Source organism: Lutra lutra, chromosome 6, assembly GCF_902655055.1.
Source record: "Lutra lutra chromosome 6, mLutLut1.2, whole genome shotgun sequence".
In the NCBI taxonomy this organism is placed as follows: Eukaryota; Metazoa; Chordata; class Mammalia; order Carnivora; family Mustelidae; genus Lutra; species Lutra lutra.
Window position 1 is genome coordinate 142,017,983 of NC_062283.1, and position 22,076 is coordinate 142,040,058.

At 46.7% G+C, this 22,076-nt stretch overlaps 1 protein-coding gene across 4 annotated transcripts in view; it reads left to right on the forward strand.

Moving 5' to 3' along the window:
- TIAM2 (TIAM Rac1 associated GEF 2) overlaps positions 1 to 22,076 on the forward strand; it is a 112,002-nt gene that overhangs the window by 56,871 nt on the left and 33,055 nt on the right. For all 4 annotated transcript variants that reach the window (XM_047733390.1, XM_047733392.1, XM_047733393.1 and 1 more), the window contains one exon: positions 14,751 to 14,854. In XM_047733390.1, the coding sequence (XP_047589346.1) occupies positions 14,751 to 14,854 (104 nt within the window). The remainder of the gene's footprint in view (positions 1 to 14,750; positions 14,855 to 22,076) is intronic.

Here is a 22,076-nt window from a genome sequence, read left to right on the forward strand (position 1 = left end):
CCTTACATTTCAGTGGATGGAAATCCATTTAAGCAATAAACGTAATAAGGAAATTATATAGTGTACCAGCAGGTGGTAATCGTGACGGAAGACAGTGCATCTGGGGAGGAGGGACCAGGAGTAGAGCCGGGTGCAGGTGGCAGTTGTAACTAGGGCAGCAGCACTGTGGGTAAGACCGAGGCATTGGTGTAAGCGTGGAGATGAGGGATGGAACCTTGTGGATATCCCGGCAGAGGGAACAGCCGCAGGTGCCCTGAGATGGGGATGTAAGTGGTGCCTTTCAGGATCAGCAAAGAGCCCAGTGTGCCTGGGGAAGATCGAGGGGCTGGGGAGCAATGGGAGGTGAGGCCCAGGAGGACACATGAGCATCAGGGAGGACTTGATAAGGCAGTTCGAGGTCTGTGGAAAATGAGGCACCATCCCATGTTTTGGAGTAGAGAAGTGACGTGATCTGACTGCGGTTTTCAAAGGATCACCAACTGCTGAGAAGAGGCTGAAGGAGGCCGAGGGTGCGTTGAGGCTTCTGCAGTGATAAGTGGGGCATGATGGTGCCTTTGCCTTCTGTGGTAGCTGGGGTGGGGGGGTGTACAGCCCACAGAGCTTGCTCAGAGATCGGGCGTGGGGTGTCAGGGAAGGAGAGCCGGCAAGGATGACTCTGAGGTTTGGCTTTGAGCAACTGTTAGGAAGGAATTGCCATCAACTGAGATGGGGAAGCTGTTGATGGAGTAGTTTTGGGGGAAGACTAGGAGTTGACTTTAGAAGACCTTGTGTTAAGCCTCTGTGCTTATAGTGAATATTCCACCTGCTTCCAAAATGGCTTCAAAATTACTTATACTGAAAGCCCATACATAATCCACAAAACTCATCAAGATGAACAACGTAAAGGGGCACCTGGGTGGCTCAGTGGGTTAAGCTGCTGCCTTTGGCTCAGGTGATGATCCCAGTGTCCTGGGATCGAGTCCTACGTCGGGCTCCTTGCTCATTGGGAGCCTGCTTCCCTTTGCCTTCACCTGCCACACTGCCTGCTTGTGCTCGCTCGCTCTCTCTCTGGCAGATAAATAAATCTTAAAAAAAAAATTAACAACATAAAGGGAAGGGAAGGAGATTTGAATGACAACTTGCCTACTTGAAAGGTTTTCACTCCCAGTATATAGGCAAAAACATCTTTATGAGAAAAGGATGATGTTTGAAATAGTGCAACAAATTAATTCCTTTCATTTCAGTCAATTGAGTTATGATTTGTTGCATCTTACACATTTATTTCTGATTCTCCAGTTCTCAGCTCTGATTATCTATTTATAAATTGTTCCCATATGACCCCCCCCCTTTTTTTTTGAGAGAAAGAGAGAAGGAGAGCATGCATGTGCACTCAGGCTGGGGGAGAGGCAGAGGCAGAGACAATCCCAAGCAGGTTCCATTCCCAGAGCAGAGCCTGATGTGGGGCTCAATCTCATGACCCTGGGATCAGCCCTGACCTAACTCAAGAAGACTGAGCCACCCAGGTTCCCCCATATAAATCCTTCTTTCCTTCCCTCTCCTTTTTTCATTAACATCTTTAACATGTTATGGGAAGCCGTGACCAAATTCAAATTATTCAATTTTATTACTTGCTAATTGCTCTGGGAGAATTCGTTTGCAAAGAGACATATGAAATTGTTCACAAAATTAGTTTGTGTCTTTTGTGCAGCTCCCTGGCCAGCTGCCCCTGGAAAGTGGGCAGACGCAGTCCCACGTGGCACAGTGTACAGAATCCCTCTTCCTCCCAAATCTCCCAGCAGTCTTCCTATAGAATCTGGAATTTCCAGGGACGTCCTTAGAGGCTTCTAAGCTTGCTGTTCTCAGCTTTTCTACATTTACCTTCCCGACGCTAATTACTCTGAAATTGCCATTTGTGTGTTAATTCTGACTTAATGTTTTGGTTGATGAGTGACCACGTGACACTTCTGTGAAGTTGAGGCATCTTTGCATAGTGGTATTAGCAGAATTATTTGGATGTCTGCTGAATTATGTCATTATTATGTCCCCAAAACAGTCGAGGAGAAAAGGCTGAAAAATGTTGATAAGAAGCCTAGGTTTCATAAGCTTAATACGTATGACCCAAAAATGCCAGTCATCATGCATGCACCGGCCAGTGAGCCTGTAGCCCCGTGTGGGTGTTCTTTGATCTCCGGTAGGCCAGTGTGTGTTCAGTGAGGAAGGAGAAGGAGAAGATTCAGGTTATGTGTCAAGTGACTATAAATAGACCTTTTATAATTTGTTTGGATCCCTGGGAACAGAAGTCTGCACAGAATTTATAAACTCAATTTTCAGACTTTGGGATTATAGTCTGTGAGACGTAGGGCTGCCTCCATGTCACCTTGAGGGAATCTTGGACTCTGCATCTTTTGAACTCTGAAAGCATTTTTCCTGTAAATCTGATAAGGAAGTTAAGATTTATTGCCTTGCAGTATTACTGTGGACTTATCATAATTTACCTACTAGATTGAAACATCCCTTGAGGAAAGACACCTTGGGGTGCTTGGGTGGCTTAGTTGGTTAAGCGTCTGCCTCTGGCTCAGGTCATGATCCCGGGGTCCTGGGATCAAGCCCCATTTCCAGCTCCCTGCTCAGTGGGGAGTCTGCTTCTCCCTTTCCCTCTGCCACTCCCCACCCTCTTTGGTGCATCTGTCTCTCTCTCTCTCAAAAAAAATCTTAACAAAAGGCAGGGGCCCTGAGGAATACTTAAGTTTTTTTTTTTTTTTTTTAAGATTTATTTATTTGTTAGAGCGTGAGAGCACAAGCCGCGGGGAGAAGCAAAGGGAGAAGGAGAGGGTCAAGCAGATTCTGCACTGAGCGCAGAGCCCAATGTGGGGCTGGATCCCATGATCCTGTGGTCATGAGCTGAGCCAAAATGAAGAGTCTGACACTTAACTGACCGAGCCACCCAGGCATTCCGAGGAATACCAAGATTTTTAAGACCGGGCAGCCTGGTCCCATTCTTGGGAATAGCACTTGTTCCTTCAAGTATCATATTAAGTGAAAGGGTGGTTCATAGGAGTCTCTTAATGTGAAGTGAAGGTGGTGTTCCTAAGAGTGGATTCTGGGGGATAAAAAACTTTTGATCTTGATGAAGTCCCAAAAGTTCGTTTTCGCTTTTGTTTCCTTTGCCTTTGAGGACATGTCTTGAAAGAAGTTGCTGTGGCCAATGTTGAAGCTGTTACTGCCTGTGTTCTCCTCTAGGATTCTGATGGATTCCTGCCTCACATTGAGGTCTTTTATCCATTTCGAGTTTATCTTTGTGTACGGTGTAAGAGAATGGTCGAGTTTCATTCTTCTACACATAGCTGTCTGATTTTCCCAGCACCATTTATTGAAGAGACTGTCTTTTCTCTACTGTTTTTTTTTTCCTGCTTTGTCGAAGATTATTTGACCATAAAGTTGAGGGTCCATATCTGGGCTCTCTACTCTGTTCCACTGGTCTATGTGTCTGTTTTTGTGCCAGTACCATGCCGTCTTGGTGATCACAGCTTTGTAGCAAAGCTCGAAATCAGGTAACGTGATGCCCCCAGTTTTGTTTTTCAACATTTCCTTGGCAATTCGGGGTCTCTTCTGATTCCATACAAATTTTAGGATTGTTTGTTCCAGCTCTTTGAAAAATGCCGGGTTGATCTGGATGGCACTGAAAGTATAGATGGCTCTAGGCAGTATAGACATTTTAACAATGTTTATTCTTCTGATCCATGAGCATGGAATGCTCTTCCATCTTTTTGTGTCTTCTTCAGTTTCTTTCATGAGTGTTCTGTAGTTCCTCGAGTACAGATCCTTTACGTCTTTGGTTAGGTTTATTCCCAGGTATCTATGGTTCTTGGTGCTATAGTAAATGGAATCGATTCTCTAATTTCCATTTCTGTATATTCATTGTTAGTGTATAAGAAAGCCACTGATTTCTGTACATTGACTTTGTATCCTGCCACATTACTGAATTGCTATATGAGTTCTAGTAGTTTGGGGGTGGAGTCTTTTGGGTTTTCCATATAAAGAATCATGTCATCTGGGAAGAGAGAGAGTTTGACTTCTTCTTTGCCAATTTGAATACCTTTTATTTCTCTTTGTTGTCTGATTGCTGTTGCTAGGACTTCTAGTACTATGTTGAACAAGAGTGGTGAGAGTGGACATCCTCGTTGTGTTCCTGATCTCAACGGGAAGGCTGTCAGCTTTTTCCATTGAGGAAGATATTCACTGTGGGTTTTTCGTAGATAGATTTTTATGAAGTCGAGGAATGTTCCCTCTGTCCCTATACTTTGAAGGCTTTTAATCAGGAATGGATGCTGTATCTTGTCAAATGCTTTCTCTACATCAATTGAGAGGACCATGTGGTTCTTCTCTCTTCTCTTACTGATTTGTTCTGTCACATTGATTGATTTGTGAATGTTGAGGCACCCTTGCCTCCCATGGATAAATCCCACCTGGTCATGGTGGATAATCTTTTTAATGTACTGTTGGATCAGAATTCTGGAGCAGACCTAGAAGCTTCCCAATTTTCTTCTTTATAAATCTGACTACTGGGGACATGTGCTGAGACTTTCTCAGAGCTGAAGACGGCTCATGTGCACACGTGTGTGTGTGTGTGTGGGGGGGGGTGCTTCTGGGATGGCCCAGGCTGCTGCTTGCCAAACCATATGCCCAGCTCCAGCCACTGACTGCTTATCCTAGGAGAACAGCTCACACTCCAGTCAGTGCTGCTCTGAAACTTCCATGGGCTGATTGGTGCCCACGACTTGGGATGCTTTTGGCAGATAAAAACCAAAACCACAACTAAAAAGGAACAGTCTGTATTACCCACTGTTGGTCAGTGCTGACAGCGAGAAGTGTTTGAAGTTTAATTTGAGGGTGGTAACATTTATACCAGACTGGATCAGCAGTAAAGGGGTCTGGATTCTAGCTCCTGCTGTGCCTGACCTGGGGTACATTACTCTGACACCTGTTTCCTCAACTCTGGAAATGAAGGATCTGACTAAACAGTTCAGCTTTTTATTTTTCCTCTGAAATTCAGTTATTTAATAGGCTTAAAGCACAAATGGTAAGGACTATGTGCCTTTCTTACCAAAGTTTGCAAAGTGAAAAGAGCAAAGTAATGGATGAAGCGTTCCGTTTTGGTTTTGCGACAAATCTCATTACCCCTTTAAATAGCATCAGTCTTGACTGCTGCAGAGAAGGTGTTTGTTAAAGCTTCGTAATGATAGGCTGACTCAAATCTAAAGATCACAAAGAACCTTAAAGGCATTAATTACCCCTTACATCACCACGATGGAGCAGAGATGTGTTATTATCATTTTACTTTCACAGCTGGGTAAATCAAGGCACAGAGACACATTAAATTGCTGGTAACTTGGACAAGGTCATGGTCAGTGGTAGAGAGGGAGAGAACTGTATAGCTTCTGGCTTCTTCCTCCAGGTACGGAGAATGTCTGGATTTTACTTCCTTTCTTCCTTTTAAATATTTGTTAACATCTGTAGGGTGCAACCCATTGAGAATATGCCTCTACAGTAAAACGAATTCAGATGTGGGGCACCTGGGTGGCTCATTCGGTTGGGCATCGGACTCTTGGTTTTGGTTCAAGTCATGATCCCCACCTCCAGCTTTGTGCTCAGTGGGGAGTCTGCTTGAGATTCTCTCTCTCCCTCCCTCTGCACCCTCCCACCCTTCGGCTCATGCATGCATGCTCTCTCTCAAATAAATCTTAAAAAAAGAAACAGAACAAAACAAATTCAGATCTAACTGGATTGATAATCTGCTCTGTCTTACCTGAGTTCTTATTTGGAGGCTGGGGATGGTGATTGGTAGCCAACCACCTTGTGATTGGGGCTTTCTCAATTCAGGGGAAGATCCATTGTTGAGAAATAATTTTACTGTCATCATTCTTACGCTTTTTTTTTTTTTTTGATACTTTTGGTATTTCACACTGATTTTTGTTAACCTTGCATAACATGACCGTATATTTTGTGTGATTTGGTTCTTTGGAATCACCTTATGGTGGACTTGAACTCTGATGTCTCTCCTGTAAGATCCACATGAACATTCTTACCTTCTGTTTTAAGAAATAAGTATAATTCACGTACCATAAACTTTACCTTTCAAGTGTTCAAATCAGTGGTTTTCAGTATATTCATGGAGTTGTGAAGCCATTACCACTGTCTGGTTCCAGAATGTATTCTTCAGCTCCAGAAGATAGTGTGTGCCCAGCAGCAGTCATCTCCCCGCCGCCCCTCCCCCCAACCTCTGACGGCCGCTAATCTAGTCTCTGTTTCTGTGGATGTCCCTGTCCTGACTGTTGGACATAAATCATAGGCCATGTAGCCTGGTGCCTGACCGCTCCCAGTTAGCATCATGTTTCCTAGGTTCATCCATGTTGTGGCATACGTCAGTCATGGACTCCTCTTCACAGCTGCGTGATACTCCATTCTGTCCTCTTTCAGTCCTTCCTGGAATGTGTTACCCTGTGTGCTTTCTCCTGTAGCAACCCTCCCCCCCCCCCCCACAGAATCTGTGTGTGCTCCTGTTTTAGGTTTCCCCTCAGGGTCTTTAAGTAGAATTCTATCTAAGTGGTTTGTAGGGGTTTTGAACTTCAATTCTAAAACTTTGTTAAAGTTCTTAAGTGTCTGAAATACAGTGTTGTCTATTCTGTGCCCCCACATGTTAATGAAGTGTGTGTTACCTGGGGTTCTTCCCAGCTCTGGTGCATACCACTTTCTACTACATCCGAAACCTTGGCTGGAGATCCCTTTGACCATTGACTTGTTTCGTCAGGGATCTGGTAAGGGAGGCCCTTTGCCTTCTTTCTTTGGGCTAAGTGCACACCTCTGCCACAACCATAGCCCGTCTAGAAGACGAGAATGTGGGCATACCCAATTCCCTTCTCCCTGCTTCTCAGAAGGCCTCTTCTCTTTTATGTTGTAATCAGCCCAGTGGTGGCCTGCAGCCCATTCCTCCCCTAAGAACACCCGCCATCTTCCTCTTCCTCTCAAGATTCTTTCAGATGCTGAGGATAGTTATCACAAGATAATTGACTCAAATCATGGCAGTCTGCTGGTAAGAAACCTTTACTACCAGTCCTTGCTTCTTTCTGTTTGTCACCAGAAAGCTTGCATTGTCAGGAACATCACCAAATGGAATGTGACCTCCAGTGAAACGGATTTGGAAGATTTATGAAATTTACATTTTCCTGGCACAGTATTTCCGCTGTGATAGAATATGCTTCTCAGTAAGCTTAACGGTGACATTCAGACAGATGCCTTGATTTTTCTTGACTCAAGAACAGTAACAATAATGAAATGAAGAGTCCTGGATATCTTCAGAAAAGTTGATCGGTTTTTATCAAAAGTATGTGGTATCAGTGGGTGATGTCTTTGTTAATGGTGTAATAGGACTTGATCGGTCTTTGTATGAGGTCAACTCAAGAGTTACTGTATTCTCTCATTGAATAGTCCATCTGTTTCATTTAAATAGCTTTATTTTCATTCTGTTTCACTGACCAGTGATGAATAATATTTGCCTAGATCACAGAGTATAGAAATGCCATTAATGAAAGGTGTCAAATCACTGCATTTTACACAAAAAGAATGAGTAGAATTAGGGGAATCTTGAGTTAATTAAAAATAATGCTGTACAAGGTCTGCACATTTAACCTTAAAAGTTGAGAGATTTTAAGCTTTTATGTGCAGATAACTCAGTGTTCGGCATGCTCTTGGCACTATGATAAACCGTGTGTGGTGGATACTAATGCAGAATTTTACAACAGTGGGTGAAGCTTGGAGAACTGAAAAAAAAAATGTGATTTAGTATCCACAGAATGCTGTATTTTTCCACTGGCAGCATTGATTTACTAAAATCTTTATCTTTCCTTAAAATTGCATTTACACTTTTTTAAAGAACAAAAGATGCATGAGGTGAAGGAATTCAATTGGATAATTTCTAAGACTCTTTTTAGGTCTAAAATTTATAGATTCTCTACAGGCTGTTCATTTATGGAATTACAGAATAGAAATTCTGAGAAATTAAACAGAAATTGAATAAATCGAGTAGATGAAGAATATAAATCCCACAAACCATGTTCTCTCAATAAAAATTATTGAGAGAATAATAGATAAAAGTAGATAAAAATTATTAAAAGTCAAAGATGTACAACTCTAATGCCACACGGGAGTATGCAGTTAAAAACCTAATGAAACCATTTATTATTTACTTGTAAATTCTTTGAGATTATTTTTTAGATTTTTTTCTTCAGTCCTCATAGGAAATCATCGTTCTATAGTTTGCATCTCAGAGGGGAGCCTACGGGTTAATGATTAATCAATTAAAACATTTTTTTGAGCGTAAGATGAGAGTCCCAATTAAATAGCCTACATTATTTATCAGAACACTATCTTTTTAACTGCCTTCTTTATTAGCATACTTCATTTTTCTTCAGGAAGCGAGGGAGCTAATGTTCACAGCGCACCTGCTCTTGGCTCTGGATTTGTGGTGCATTTTGCCTCCTCTGATGTTACTAACCTTCCCGGAGGTGGAGTTGTAGACTAACTACAGAGAGAGGCAGGGGTGGTTCTGCATGGGGTGGGGGGGCTACCCTCCAGTGATGTTTTGGAAGTTCATGTGTTTGTTTTGGTTTTCATAATAAATTGGAGAAATATAGCACTTCGTGTTTGGGGACATGGTTGCTGGATGTCCTGCGTGTCCAAGTTCATTTCTCACAGTGCACAGTTGTTCCACTGGACTTTTACTTAGGTGAGAAACGTGCATACTTATCTGAGCCAAGAACTGGCTTCATTTTGCAAATGAACACAAATTTTTTTTTCCCCCATAGCTACGGGCTACTTTGAATTTTCTAGGAAAGCAGCAGGCCAATAAACCAAGGGGAGTTTGTGCTTTATTTTGCTCAGAGCTTTGTCAGAAGATTTTGGCCATTTAGAAACACTGATGGCAGCACCCCAAATGCACAGCACCAAGACCCCTGGACCAGGTCTGTGATGACACTGAGACACTGAGTGTGATTCTTTGCAGTGCACATGTTGAACCGGCTTCTACAGTAGATGCAACCGGGCATTTGCATATTGAAACCCACATTTTTAAACGTTGCAAATTACTTTCATTTTTCTCCTTGTGTTACTAGTAGGGCATTATATTGCTTCTTGTGAAGCTGTGTATGAATTTTGTTTCAGAATAGTGTTGTAAAGGGGGGCTTTGGATGTGGCGATATTGAAAGTCTGTACTATAGTGTATGCTTTAAAGCATGAAAAAGCATAGCTTAAAAATAATTCTCCTGGGGCGGGCTGGCTCCGTTGGAACAGCGTACGACTCTTGATCTTGGGGTCGTGGGTTCGAGCCCCACGTTGGGTGTAGAGATTACTTAAGTAAACTTAAAGTAATTTCCATTCTCACTGCCTCTCCTTTATAGTACTTCGCATGAGTCCAACCCACAGACTGCAGTTTTCCCCGATGCTATGACTGTCACCATCCATTTCCTAAAAAGGTCTTCTGGTCGCTAGCTCATAGGTGAAAACATTCTAGTTTCTTCTTCTGGGCCTCGGGGTTTGATACCATCATGAGACTTTAACTCCATCCCTCAGGTAGTTGCTGTTTCTGAGAATGCAGGTGGCCTTCCCAGACTTGGCCCGAGGGGTTCTGGATCTCTCGGGAGGCCTCTCCTCTGTACGGGCAGAGCGCCTTGCCTACCTCCTCACAGGCGGCAGCTGCCTGGTGTCTTGGGCTCTGCTGGAGGCCGGCTGCGTGGCTGGCCAGGGACTGGGAAGAACTTCTTGCCTCGTCCTTGGAATCTGGTTGAGTGAAGGGGAGGACGAGGACATGGCCAGCCAGACCAGGCTTAGGCGCTGGCCCCGCTCTGTGAGCTCCATGTTTGTTGTGGCTACCTGCCTGCTACCAGACCCAGAGCTCCTGAGGACGAGCGGCAGGCAGGAGACCGGCAGGGTTACCAACATGCGCCCAACCCCTTCCCAGACTTCCCAGTCGCCCCCCATTCCCAGAGGGTTCCCCTCCACGGGCCTATCCACATTAGCACCCGCGTAGCCCGGCACTTCTTACGGGATGGGGACGAATAAATGGCAGAGCCCAGGCGCCTGCGTATTAGCTGTGCTAAGTTGGATTCGGGAGCGCCGTCAGCGTAAACTTGAATTCAGACCACCGGCTGCGTGGGCCAGGCAACCTGAACGTTAGCGTTTCCTGATGTTTCTGTTTTTAAGTGGAGCCCAGGATGTCACTTGAACACAGGTTTAGCTCTTTTGTCGTAAAGGATTTGGGATTGCCGGCGGCTTGGCTGACAGTAGTATCAGTCTGTACTGACGCCTAGGACAAGAGGACACCGAGGTACGAGGCGTCTCCTACCTGGAGCTTCCTGTGTCCCTGGTCATCTGCTGGGGAGCTGCAGGGCTGCGGGAGGGCGGGGGGCATCACCTTCCAGGAGCGCCTGCCTTGTGTGCTGTCACTCTTGAAATGGGTTTGATTTTGAAGGAGAGAGATGGCCAAGCCTGGTCTCAGGTGCAGCCCCTGACCTAGTACCTGGTCCCTAGTGGGTGTGCCACGCTCGGCCGCCGTCTGACAGGGGTTGCGTGTGGGAGCCGAGGCCGTGGCTGTGCACTGTGCAGCTCTGTCAGGCCACCTGCCCAGTAGAGGATCGGGCTGGCCAAGGGCCGTGTCTCAGAGGCTGCACCTCACCCCGAGTTGTTAGTTTCCACCATGAGTGAGATGAGAGACACACGGGGGTGTATTTACCCAGTGCAAATCGATACCTTGACCCAGACTTATGTTCTTCATCTTTTACAATCATATTGGCCTAAGGCTTCTGGAGCGAGTCAGTTTCCTTACCGGAGGGCGCCGCACGCCGGCTGGGTGGGAAGCGCGTGCTTAGGGCTCTCCGAGTTGGAAAAGTGCCCTGGCTCGTGTCCTGGTGCATACGACCGCTCTGGGAGGCCATTCCCAAGGTGAGAGGCCAGCTTTTTCGTTGGCAGCGGAAGGACAGATAGACTCCCGTCAGCCGCCGGTGCTCAGGACTTGGGCAGAGTGTAAGCGGGGCTCAATGTGGTCTTCGGCACCGGAGACGGGACGTCTGTGCAGTCCTTGTTTAAAACCGCTTTGTAAGTCAGCATTCGAATCTCACTGGCCTACACGTTCTTTTCTTTTCTTTTCTTTTTCTTTTTCTTTTTCTTCTTTTTCTTCTTCTTCTTTTTCTTTTTTTTTCTTTTTCTTCTTTTTTTTTCTTTTTCTTCTTTTTTTTTCTTTTTCTTCTTTTTTTTGAAGAGCCAATCTGCTCTTCTCCCAGGGCCCACTTTATTCTCCTTTCTCCTCTAGAATCCTACAGGCACACTCCTTTTTATGGGGCTACAGGTCCTGGTGAAATTTGAGGCTCCCGGAGCTGGGGTCAGAAGCTGGGGCCCCTCAAGCTTGGCTTCCCTGGTGCTTTGTCGTGTCTAGGACAGCGTTGGTGCATTGCTAGTGGGTTGGACAAGGAGTCCTTCACTGTGGAGACTCTATCTGTGCCCGGATACCATTCCGCCTCTGTGAAATTGGGCAGTGGAACAGCTCTGAGATTTCCTTTCTTGGCAGAACTCAGGAACTGTCCAGAACCACTTATGCCTCTCGGATCCCTGGGGCCAGCCAAGCGGGAGCTGGTTCTGAGAGCCATCCTGTCTAAGCTCGTGTCTCTGGGAGGATCTAAGCTGCACCCAAAGTCTCTCTGAAGTTCAAGGCGTAGCAAAGGTGATAGGGGCCTCAACGATGCATAGCAAAGCCTTGTTTCCTGGGGTGGGCGGGGGCTTTGACCCAGAAAGGAGAGCCAGAGTTCTGTTACCCCACGTAAATATTCTGCCTTTGTAAGAGTTAAAAAGTTTGGGGAGTTTTCAGTGTTTCGCTTTCAAAGTTTTGTGAATATGTTGAATAGATGACTCAGAACTCACTTGGCTCCCACTTTTGACATCAGCCGTGTTATTTTCACCATCATCCATCTGGCTGCTCCCGGCTGCAGAGCTCCTCATGCCCGTGCGCTTTCTCCGAGAGCCTCAGGGGACTTCAGGTCTCCGCCGTCTTTGTATGCCCAGGACTCGGGGCATATCTGATGTGTGGCAGGTGCTGTGGAAATTCTCATCATGAATAAACGTGTTGGTTGTGTTCGAATTCCTGTACTCGATACAACTCTCTGGGAATACGGATGCTCTTTATTGACAGGGAAATGGCGGCAGTGATGCAAATGTGATTCTGTTACCTGGGGGAGGGGAGGCCACACTGTAAAGCGCCCGTGACATTGCTCCTTCGTGATTTCCTTCTGCTCCTCTGGCATGGCTGGGTGAAGACAGGTATGTCCTCTGAGGACCTCTTTTTCTCCCCGTACGCTGTCGTCGGCGTTTCCGGGGTTCTTTGTGGTCTCATTCTGCACGTTCTTCCTGGGGCTGCTTCCCTGCAGATCCACCTTCCCACGTAGACTTTCCTGGACAGCCTGATGCCTGAGTGTCTCCCATTGGACGCACACATGTCCCGGGCTCAAAACCGCTAAAGCTAGAATCGCTAAGCTCATGAGTTCCGCTCCAGCTCTTGCCATTAATCATCTGCCTCGTCACCAAGGTGTAAAAACAGGTCCTGTGCCTTGACGCCTCTGACGCCTCCTTTCCGTGTCTTCTTCTATGAAAAGGGCAGTGAAGAGGACACCCGGAGGGTCTACCTGCCCCCATTTCTGCGTTCACTTAATTTCTTTGCTTTTTTATATTGAGTTCATTTGGGTCTTTTCACCTCATACCTGCAGTGTGGCTGTTACTTTCTGACTTGTTTTTCTCCCAAGGTCATGCCCTTTATTAATAGATGCCTCTGACACAGGGCACCTTCCCTCCCTCACGGCCACCGCCACGCTCAGCGCATTTCCAGAAGGTGCTGGGCTCTTCCTGTGATTTGCCTTCACTGAGTGGCCTAGCTCCTGCCTCCTGCTCCTGGAATCCTCTCTCCCCACGGCCCAGCGGTCATTGTTAGCCTTAAGGACAAATGGATACCTCCAAGATTTAAAGACTTTGCTCAAAATCCTTCCTTTGCTATTAAGTCTTTTAAGGTCCTTTGCAGAAGTAACTTCCTTCCTGACGGTCCCTACTGCGTGGACTTTTCTTATATCATATCGGACACTTCTCCTCCAAGACTAGAACCTCACCTTGAGAGCAGTGACCATGTCTCACTCATTTTTGTATCCCTAGGTCTATGCCTAGAAAACAGCTGTTTTTTTTGCTCAAAAAGTGAATGTCAAATTGAAAAAAGTTTGTGCCGAGTACAGTAGGAACATGGGGTGTTTTCTTTTGTGGATCCTGTTGGCCGGTCTCCCTTAAGCACAGGTCCACGCAGCAGGCTGAGGAGGTGGTTGTGACGGAGGCACAGTGGTAGATTGATTTTGGCTCAGGAACTAATCTTGCTTCCCATGCAGTCGGCCTGGTGGGGACCAGGACTGCCTCTGTGGTGTAGTGTTTGGGGCCTAGGAAAGGTGAACCCAAGTATTCCCTCCTATCACTGCTATCTGAAGTTTTCCCAGGGATGTCTCATGCATCTGTGATCAGCACTGCCTTATCCAAGCTAACTTACTCCAACCACAAGTGTGACTTGGACTCTCCGGTCCTTTTCTGGATAGGGTGAGAGGGTTTTGGAAGAGGCAAAAGGAAGAAGAAATTAGAGCTGCAGAATTCTGTAGATCATTCATATATTTTCGTTAAGTCTTCTCTTGTCTTAGAATCAAGTGTCTGTGTTGTGGTTGGTTATATCAGCAATGATCATGGACCAACATTCCTAAATGTGGGTTTCACCAAATTCCATAGCTTCTAAAGGTCTCCTAGAGACCAGTGTCCTGGCCCTCACCATGTATGATTAACCTCTATTTCTGCTGGGTCAGCCTAGATCAACTTGGACAGGTTCAAGATCAGTGATGACTTCTTGTAACTAAGGGGATCAAAAACCATCTGGTTTCAGCTGGTTGATAAAGAGTTAGAAAATAAATAAAGAGTTAGAATGTAAACCTACATTATATTATGATACAGGCTAGTCTTTCCATCTTTCTTGAATTTGTTAATTTGAGAGCCACTGGAAAGAACTGGGCTTAGCAGGTGTGTATGGTTGTAGGTGGCGGGGGTGGGGGGGTGGGGTAGGGTGGCGGGGAGGGGACAGAAGCTCTACTTGCCTTTGATCTTACTTCTTAACCTTTACTCTGGAAGTTAAAGGTTTGCTATTCCTCATGGGACTTTCAGTTTAGGATAAAATTGTGGTTGATGTCAGAAAATGAAAAGTTAAACTTTCAAATGACCAAGTTGTGGGTTGTATTAAGAGCCCATGCTGTTGCATCCCTGGGTGTCCAAGATTTCCTTGATTTTTACCTAAAATAGGGAAGTACCGACAATGGTCACTGCCATTTGAGTCTTGGTCCAAATAAATCCTTGACGATCAGAGCTTAGTGAAGTACAGTTTGCACAGCAACAGGCACAGTCACAAGGCATTGAAGTCACAGTCTTGACTGGTCCCTGGTTGCCTTTGAGAGCGCCAGGAGATGTGACTTGTTAGCGGGAGCCGGGGTCTGTTGGAGGAGACCCTTCTTGTGGCCATAAGGACTGTGCCTGCGCACTGCCTCCACGCCATTTCATGCTGTCATTTCCTCCCTCTCTTTATCAGAACCCTTAAACCAGTCATCGTGATTCTCGGCAAAGGGCCAAACTCACTTTTATGTGTGTTCTTGTTACTTTTTATGCAGATTTCAGCAACGTCCCTGATGTCACCACTGGCCTGAAAAGGAGTCAGACTGATGGCGCGCTGGCCCAGGTCCCCCACGGGGAGAAAACAGGGCAGACATTCGGGGTAAGATGCTGTCCCAAATCCAAAAGAAGGAATGGGCTGACAAACATGAATCCCCCCCCGGTTCACCCGAAGTGAGGAAAAGAGATGGGGTTATCCAGTCCCTGGGTCTGTCCGCTGAAACAGACATTTTTTTCCCCCTTAATGGAAATAGTTTCCTTATTTATTTGAAGCGAACTGTGTTAGGAGAGTTTGATGAGGACAGTCTATGCTCAGGGATTCTGAAAGTTATGTTCAATGACTCTGTTGCTTTCTTTTTTTTTTTTTTTTCTCATAGATAAATTATTTTTGGAATGTTGTCACTTTGTTGTGGTAAAAATATCTAGAACATAAAATTTGGTATTTTTACTATTTTTAAAGGCACATCGCAGTGGCATCAAGGACATTGACAATACCGTGCGACCATCGCCTGACCCATGTCAGAACTTTCTTATCATGCCATGCAGAAACTCTGTACCCGTTAGATGGTATCTGTCCATTCACAGCCCCTCACCCGCCCGGCTCATCTGTTTCACATCCCTCACGGGTGGTCCTGGTGATATTTGTCCTTTTGTCCTGGCTTATTTCGCATGGCATAAGGTTTTCAGAGTTCATCACGTTGAAGCGTGTGTCAGGACTTCCCTTCTTTGGAAGGCTGGATACTGTCCCGTTGTGTGTGCTGCGTTTTGCTTACCCGTTCGTCTGCTGACGGGCACTTGGCTTGTTTCCACATTGGCCTGTTGTGAGTAATGCTGCAGTGGAGACGGGCATGCAAATATCTGCGTGCATCTTTGTTTTCAGTTCTGTTGGAGACGCATCTGGGAGTGGAACTGCTAGGTCACGTGGCCGTTCTATGTGTAGCTTTTTCCCTGGGCCCCACAGGGCTTGCACCATCGTCCACTCCCATCAGTGGTGGGTGAGGGTCCTGATTCCTCCGTGTCTTCGCCAGCTCTTGTGGTAGTCCGTGCCTTGCCTGCATTTTTAATTGTTCACCGAACATCCTTTCAAAAATGGTCTGACCCACCTGACCTGTTTTAATACGCAGTCCGGTTTTAATTGATTTGACATTATAACTATTTTCAATTCCTACCTTTTGTCCTAAATACAAGAATGGAGATATATACGGCAGCTTACAGGGGCGCCTGGGTGGCTCATTCGGTTGAGCATCTGCCTTTGGCTCAAGTCACGATCCCAGGGTCCTGGGATTGAGCCTTGAATGGGGGGGGGGGGTCCCCTGCTCAGTGGGGAGTCTGCATCTACATCTGCCTCTGCAGCTCCCCCTGCTTGTGGTCTCTCTGTCAAATAAATAAAATCTTAAAAAAAAAAAAAAAGACAGCTTATAGTCTGCTGGGTTAGAGGCTACCACCAGGGGCCAGTCGCTTTAGGGAGCAGCCGTGTGACACAGCCCTGGGTGATGGTCCCGGTGAGAAGGGGATCGGGTTGGAGCCTGCCCACGGCGGAGCAGGTTGTGGTGGCCCCTGACGTCTTCCCTCCTCTTCCTCACCCCTCCCTGCGTTGCTCCCCCATTCTTGATCCACCTCCTCCACAGTCTCTCCTCTCATCTTTCTGATTCCTCAGATGAAACACTTGGTCTGGCTGTGCCCCAGGATGCAGCATCTTTTACAGAACTGAAATTGTCCACAGTTTTAGCCTTGTGCCTCTGTTCGATCTCTGGGGGATTAGTTATTTTTAGGACCCCGACATCATAGCTGATAGTGATTATTATTATTATTTTTTTAAAGATTTTATTTATTTATTTGACAGAGAGATCACAAGCAGGCAGAGAGGCAGGCAGAGAGAGGAGGAAGCAGGCTCCCTGCTGAGCAGAGAGCCCGATGTGGGGCTCGATCCCAGGACTCCGAGATCATGACCTGAGCCGAAGGCAGCGGCTCAACCCACTGAGCCACCCAGGCGCCCCTGATTATTATTTTTTTAAGAAATGCATCCTAGAGCATCATCTGGATGTGTTTTGATTGCTTTGTCTTAAATTTTTGGAAAAAAGGTAACTGTTTCTGACCCACTTTAGAAGCTTGGCTGTCTGTTTAAGGTCAGCATGTCCGAGGGGCTCTGGCATGGTGCGGGTGCTCAGAGGAGATCACTTAAAGCCACTGGGGTGATGAGCTCCTCTCCATTGTAATCTGTTTGAGTTCCACTTTAAATTTCTTAAGGAGGAAAGGAAATTCTTTTTCCAGGTTTTATTTTAACATTCAATAAAATAAATAGGCAAAAAGTTACCGTGTTGAGGCTATTCTCAACTCTGTCATTTAACAATGCCTGTCATAATGACACAAAGCATTTACCAAATGCACGTTGGAGCATCAGTTAGAAATTGAAGAAAGGAGGAAAGGTTGCAGTTGGGCTTGAAATTGTCGCTGACTGAGCTTACTTTTCATTGCTAAAACGCTTAGAGGAAAAAGCAAATGCCGAAGAGGGGCCCTTGGGTGGTTGCAGTCAGGTAAGTAGTGACTCTCGATTTTGGCTCAGGCCGTGATCTCAGGGCTGTGAGATGATCGAGCCCCACATCGGGCTCTATGCTGGGTGTGGGGTCTGCTTGCGAGTCTCTCTCCTTCTCCCCCACTGCCCGCTCATGTGTGCTCACTCTCTCTCAAATAAACCTTTTTAAAAAGATAAATACCAAAGAACACAGAAGACAGAAATATTGAAAGAGAATATCATCATGGTGAGCATTGCTGTCAATCCCTCTTAAGTCCAGAGTGGCCATCATCCTTTTCCAAACCTGAAGGTCATAATAGGTCATAATAACAGACTTCAGGGCATTTCTCAACAATCCCAGTGTAATGCCTGGAGGTTACTTAGTTCACACATTCTTTGTTCCTTGGGAAAGAAGAATCAGAAGTAATTACTTCTGACCATCAGAAGTAATAATTGGTATGTATGTTATAGAAAACAGAGTTTTGAATTTAAGAATTAAAAGACGGGCACCTGGGTGGCTCAATTGGTTAAGCATCTGACTCTTGATTTCGGCTCAGGTCGTGATCTCAGGGTTGTGAGATGGGGCCCCACATTGGGCTGTGCACTGGGCGTGGAGCCTGCTTGAGATACTCTCTCCACCCCCCCCCCCCCATTCATGCTTGTTCACTCTTTGGCTCTTAAAACAAAAACAAAAACATTTTGTTTTGTATTATTATTTTCAGTCTCCTGGAAACATCGGGGTGTACCTAAAAGCAATCCTTTTCTGTTTTCCGGTGGTGGTTTGGGAGTTGGACAACGCATGTCCCGGTGCTGGGCATGGATCTTTCGAGCTCAGCCTGGGCGCTGCCCCACGGTGCCCACGGGAGGTGGTCGCTGCTCCGGAGGGAAGACCTGCCTCTGTCTCCCGGGCTTTCCACTCTGGCACATCTGGCCTTCTCAGGGGTCATTAACTTCTTTTCAGATTAGACCCCGGTTGAACCTGAGTTGTTTGGGATATTTTACTAATAATATTCTAGACTTTGAAATAAGGAATAATTTCCCTTGAAAATCAAATGCAGCCTGGCTTGATGAAGCACAGCTGTAAGTGGGGCTTTTGACAGCCCCGCAATTTCTGCAAATGGCTCATAATTGATTGCCTTCTTGCTCCTCAAGGGTGCCTATTACTGTCACAGCTCTTTGTGTGCCCCTGTCAACCTCTCCTGTGTGCGGGCTCTTTCCTCCCCACAGTGTTGTTAGCAATTAGCTGGCACTATTGTAACAGTTCAGATTTTGAAAGGAATAAACAGTTTCTCTTTGGGTGAGGGGGCTGAAGGAGTTTCTGGGTTGTTCTGGGAACTTGAGGTGGGCTGAGCAGGCTCTGCAGAAATTTGGTTTGCCCTCCACTTTCCAGTCTCCAAGCTGGCTCTGAAGCTGGGGCACTCTGTGGCTTTGTCTTCCCTGTGCGTGCCCTGACCTGGTGTCTCCCCAGAGCCAGCAGGCTCGGCATGGGGTGGAAATCCAGAGGAAGGGGGTGCGTTTCCCCCACCCACCAGCGCTGCCTCAGAGGAAAAGCTTGGTGGCGCTAGGACGTCCTCGCGAATGTGACTTGGAACACCAGTTTGGGATTTTTTTCGTTGCCTGGGGATGAGAGCGAGAGAGCGTGCATCCTACTCGTTTCCCAACAGCCGGCCGGCCGTAGATGTAATCCTTTCTCCCAGAGGGAGCAGGTTCCTTTGAACTTTTCCTTTCTATGTACAGCATGTAAGTAAGTGGGGGCTTTGATCTCAGGGGTGTGGATTCTGATCCAAACGTAGGCATGCTTGCATGGTTTCCTTTTTCTCTGTCTTGAAAGTTGATTTTGCTCTGAAATGTCTATAGGTTGTTATGCAGACGGGAAGATATGCCTTCTTTCCAGGAGGGAGTCCTGACTGTAATCTCTAAACACTCTCTACAGCTAAGGATGCGAGGATTTCTTTTGGATTCTAGTTTCTCTGTAGCACTACTTTTCCTTTCTCCTTCCTACGTTGCAAGGGTTTTTCAGTGGTTCTCTGCAATAGTTTTGTCCTTTTGAAATATATCGGAAAGCCCGGAAATTTCAGATATTTACTCTGTAAAATCCGCTTGAAAAGAGGGGTTAATTCGAAGGCAGTAAATAATTTTCTGCTTTGTGCCATTTCATTGGAGCATAGCACATGCTAGTATCAGACTTCATGCTATCAAAGAAAATCCCCCAAAGTGAAACCGTTTTCTGTGAGGTAAGCAGAGTTTTTACTTTAGTTATTCCTGATTAAGTGTTTTTTTCAGCTTTTTAAGGAGAATTTTATGTAATCACCGAGCGTAGCTTTAGCCGTGATTATTTTTACAGTTTGTAGGCGTTGTGTTGCTAGAACAGAGAGCATGGGAATCTGGAGATACACAGCATGACGACTGTGTGTTGTGCTCTTTGCAATTTAATAACGCTTAAGATCTATTTTGCCCTTTCATTTGTGCAAGGTGGAAAAAAGGGACATGCACCAATGGTTAGGTTTCAGAACACAGCATGCACATAACTTGCATTTAATATTTAATGCCTGTTCACCCACTTATCTTAACATTTTGAGTTTTTTACATGAATTCCTTTTAAGAGCTTGCATTATCTAAGAAGCGAAAGGAAGAGATTCTTGGACGTATGATCTGTTTTCCAGCACGCTCATGTTGTACATCTTTCTACCTTATCTTCTGAATCTCCTGCATTGTTTCAAGATCTGTTTGGTCGTAAGTTACTTTGGCTAGAAAGTGAAATTAAAATAGAATTTCTTTATAAATCGTGGTCTTTCTACATGGCTGCTATTCTGTAGATTAATATGGTCATGATCTGTTTTAAAGAGCTAAATATATCTGTGGTAAATGCATGTCATCGACAGGATCTCTGACATGTGAATGAACAGAGACATAGCATCCTCTTAGCAGGGAATGTCGTGGCGTCTGACCTTCTCCAGGGGTGAGACGATCCTCATTCGCAGTGAGTGAGTCCAAGTGGGCAGCTTTATAACGGGAAGAGGTCTCAGCCTCACGGTTGGGAACCTGAGCCTGTATCCTGGCCCACCGGGCTTTGCCAAGGCATGCCCCGGGGCAAGGCACCCAGACAGCCTAAGCGTCTGTCCTCACTTGTGAGGGAACCTAACAGTGCCAGCAGCCCTGTGTTGCTCAGAGGATTGTGCACGGTTACACACACGCCCATGAGAGCTTGTTAGGCAGAGACGACCTTCCTGATGTGTCTCCCGCACGGACAGCGCTCCGGGTTCTTTTTCCTTCTGCACCCCTAACACGCGGCTTACCCGCCTTCGCTGCCTGCCCGGTCTTCCTGAAGGGAGAATCCGGTGGTCAGATCCTGCTGAGCTATCCCAGGACACAAAAAAGAATTGGGAACGAAAGCCCAGGCAGTTGGGTCCTCTTAGCTGTTGGTCATGGGCACGAAGACCCAACCCGCCCACCCTCGGAGCTAGTCTGTCTTGCGCAGAGTGCTGTGGACGGACACCCTTTTCTTTAGAGCTGCTTCCAGTGTCGGGTCTGCCCTTCTCTTCAGCAGGAGTGGGCTGTGAATATTGAGAAGCTTGGTGAAGCCTGAGACATGGCCCCTTAAGAGGTCTTACAGACTCGCGCCTTTTGCAAGAGCAGCGTCTCTTCAGGGCCATGGGCTCAGGCTAACACGGACACAGCTGAGCTGAGTTTTCTGCCCAGCTCTCCGGTGTTCTGTATTGCTAACACCGTGGTACGCCCATGTGGCAGGGACTTGGTGGCAAGTTTGTGGAGTTGTTGGAAGCAGCTGTGCTTAGTTTCTGTGGGAGTCCAAAAGTCCATTTGATCTCTTCGGAGCTGATTGGAATTTTTTTTTTTTAATTACTAGTTTCCTAGCTCCAGGGGTTAGTGCCCAGCTCATGGTCTGTCGTGATCTTTAGGGCTGATGTGTCAGGAAGATGCCGACTGTTCGGTGCGTGTGGAAGGAAGGGACATCGTGGCTTCATGAATCATGCAGAGCCCTATCCTCTTTGTTGCCAAGGGTCACTTACATACTCTCTTCTGCGGGGTTAGAGATGGTACCCACAGTGTCAGATGCGAGAGAGAGAAAAGAGGGGAGAGAGGAGAGAGCGGGGAGAGAGAGAGGGAGGAAGGCAGGCAGGAAGAGGAGGAAAAGCAAATCTCTGTGTAGGGTGTGGGCAGGGCCGGCAGTGAGCTGGAAGGGGGGTGGCATTGAGAACAGGGGAACCCTCTGAGCCAGAAGCTACATGGCAAGCAGTTTGGGCAGGGAGAGCCTGTCCAAGGGAAGGGGGACAGACAGTGGAGCTGACAATGCGGCAGTGCGGAGAAATGTTGCTGGGGTTGACTTCTCTTCACTTTCCCAGATGCCACCCTACCAACATGGCCATGGGGCTGGGTCCTAAAGGGGCTTGTGCTGGGCCGGTGTGTCCCTGGGAACAAGCAAACTGGAAAATGGGAGGGGGTTTGCTGCCACGGGCAGAGCTGTGAGCTCTCCAGAGCCCAGACACACAGCAATTGCCAACAACATGGCGGTGCCCGATGAGCGCTCAGCCGTCTGTGCCTTTGCCAGGGAGGCTCTAGAAGCTCAGAGGCTGGGGCTCCTTGTCGGGTGAGACTTGGCCGGGGTGTGGGGGCCGCAGGGAGCCGTGCTCGTACGCCCTGTATGGGCCGAGAGTACGTGTGTTGGGGCAGCAGAGCAAGTGGAGCCCAACGAGACTGGTCTGGAAGCCGGGCTGTTGGGTGTTCATCCCCGGGGTGTTAGCCTGGGCCCAGCTGTGCCCTGCTATGCTCTTCTCCCCCCTCATTTGTGCACTGG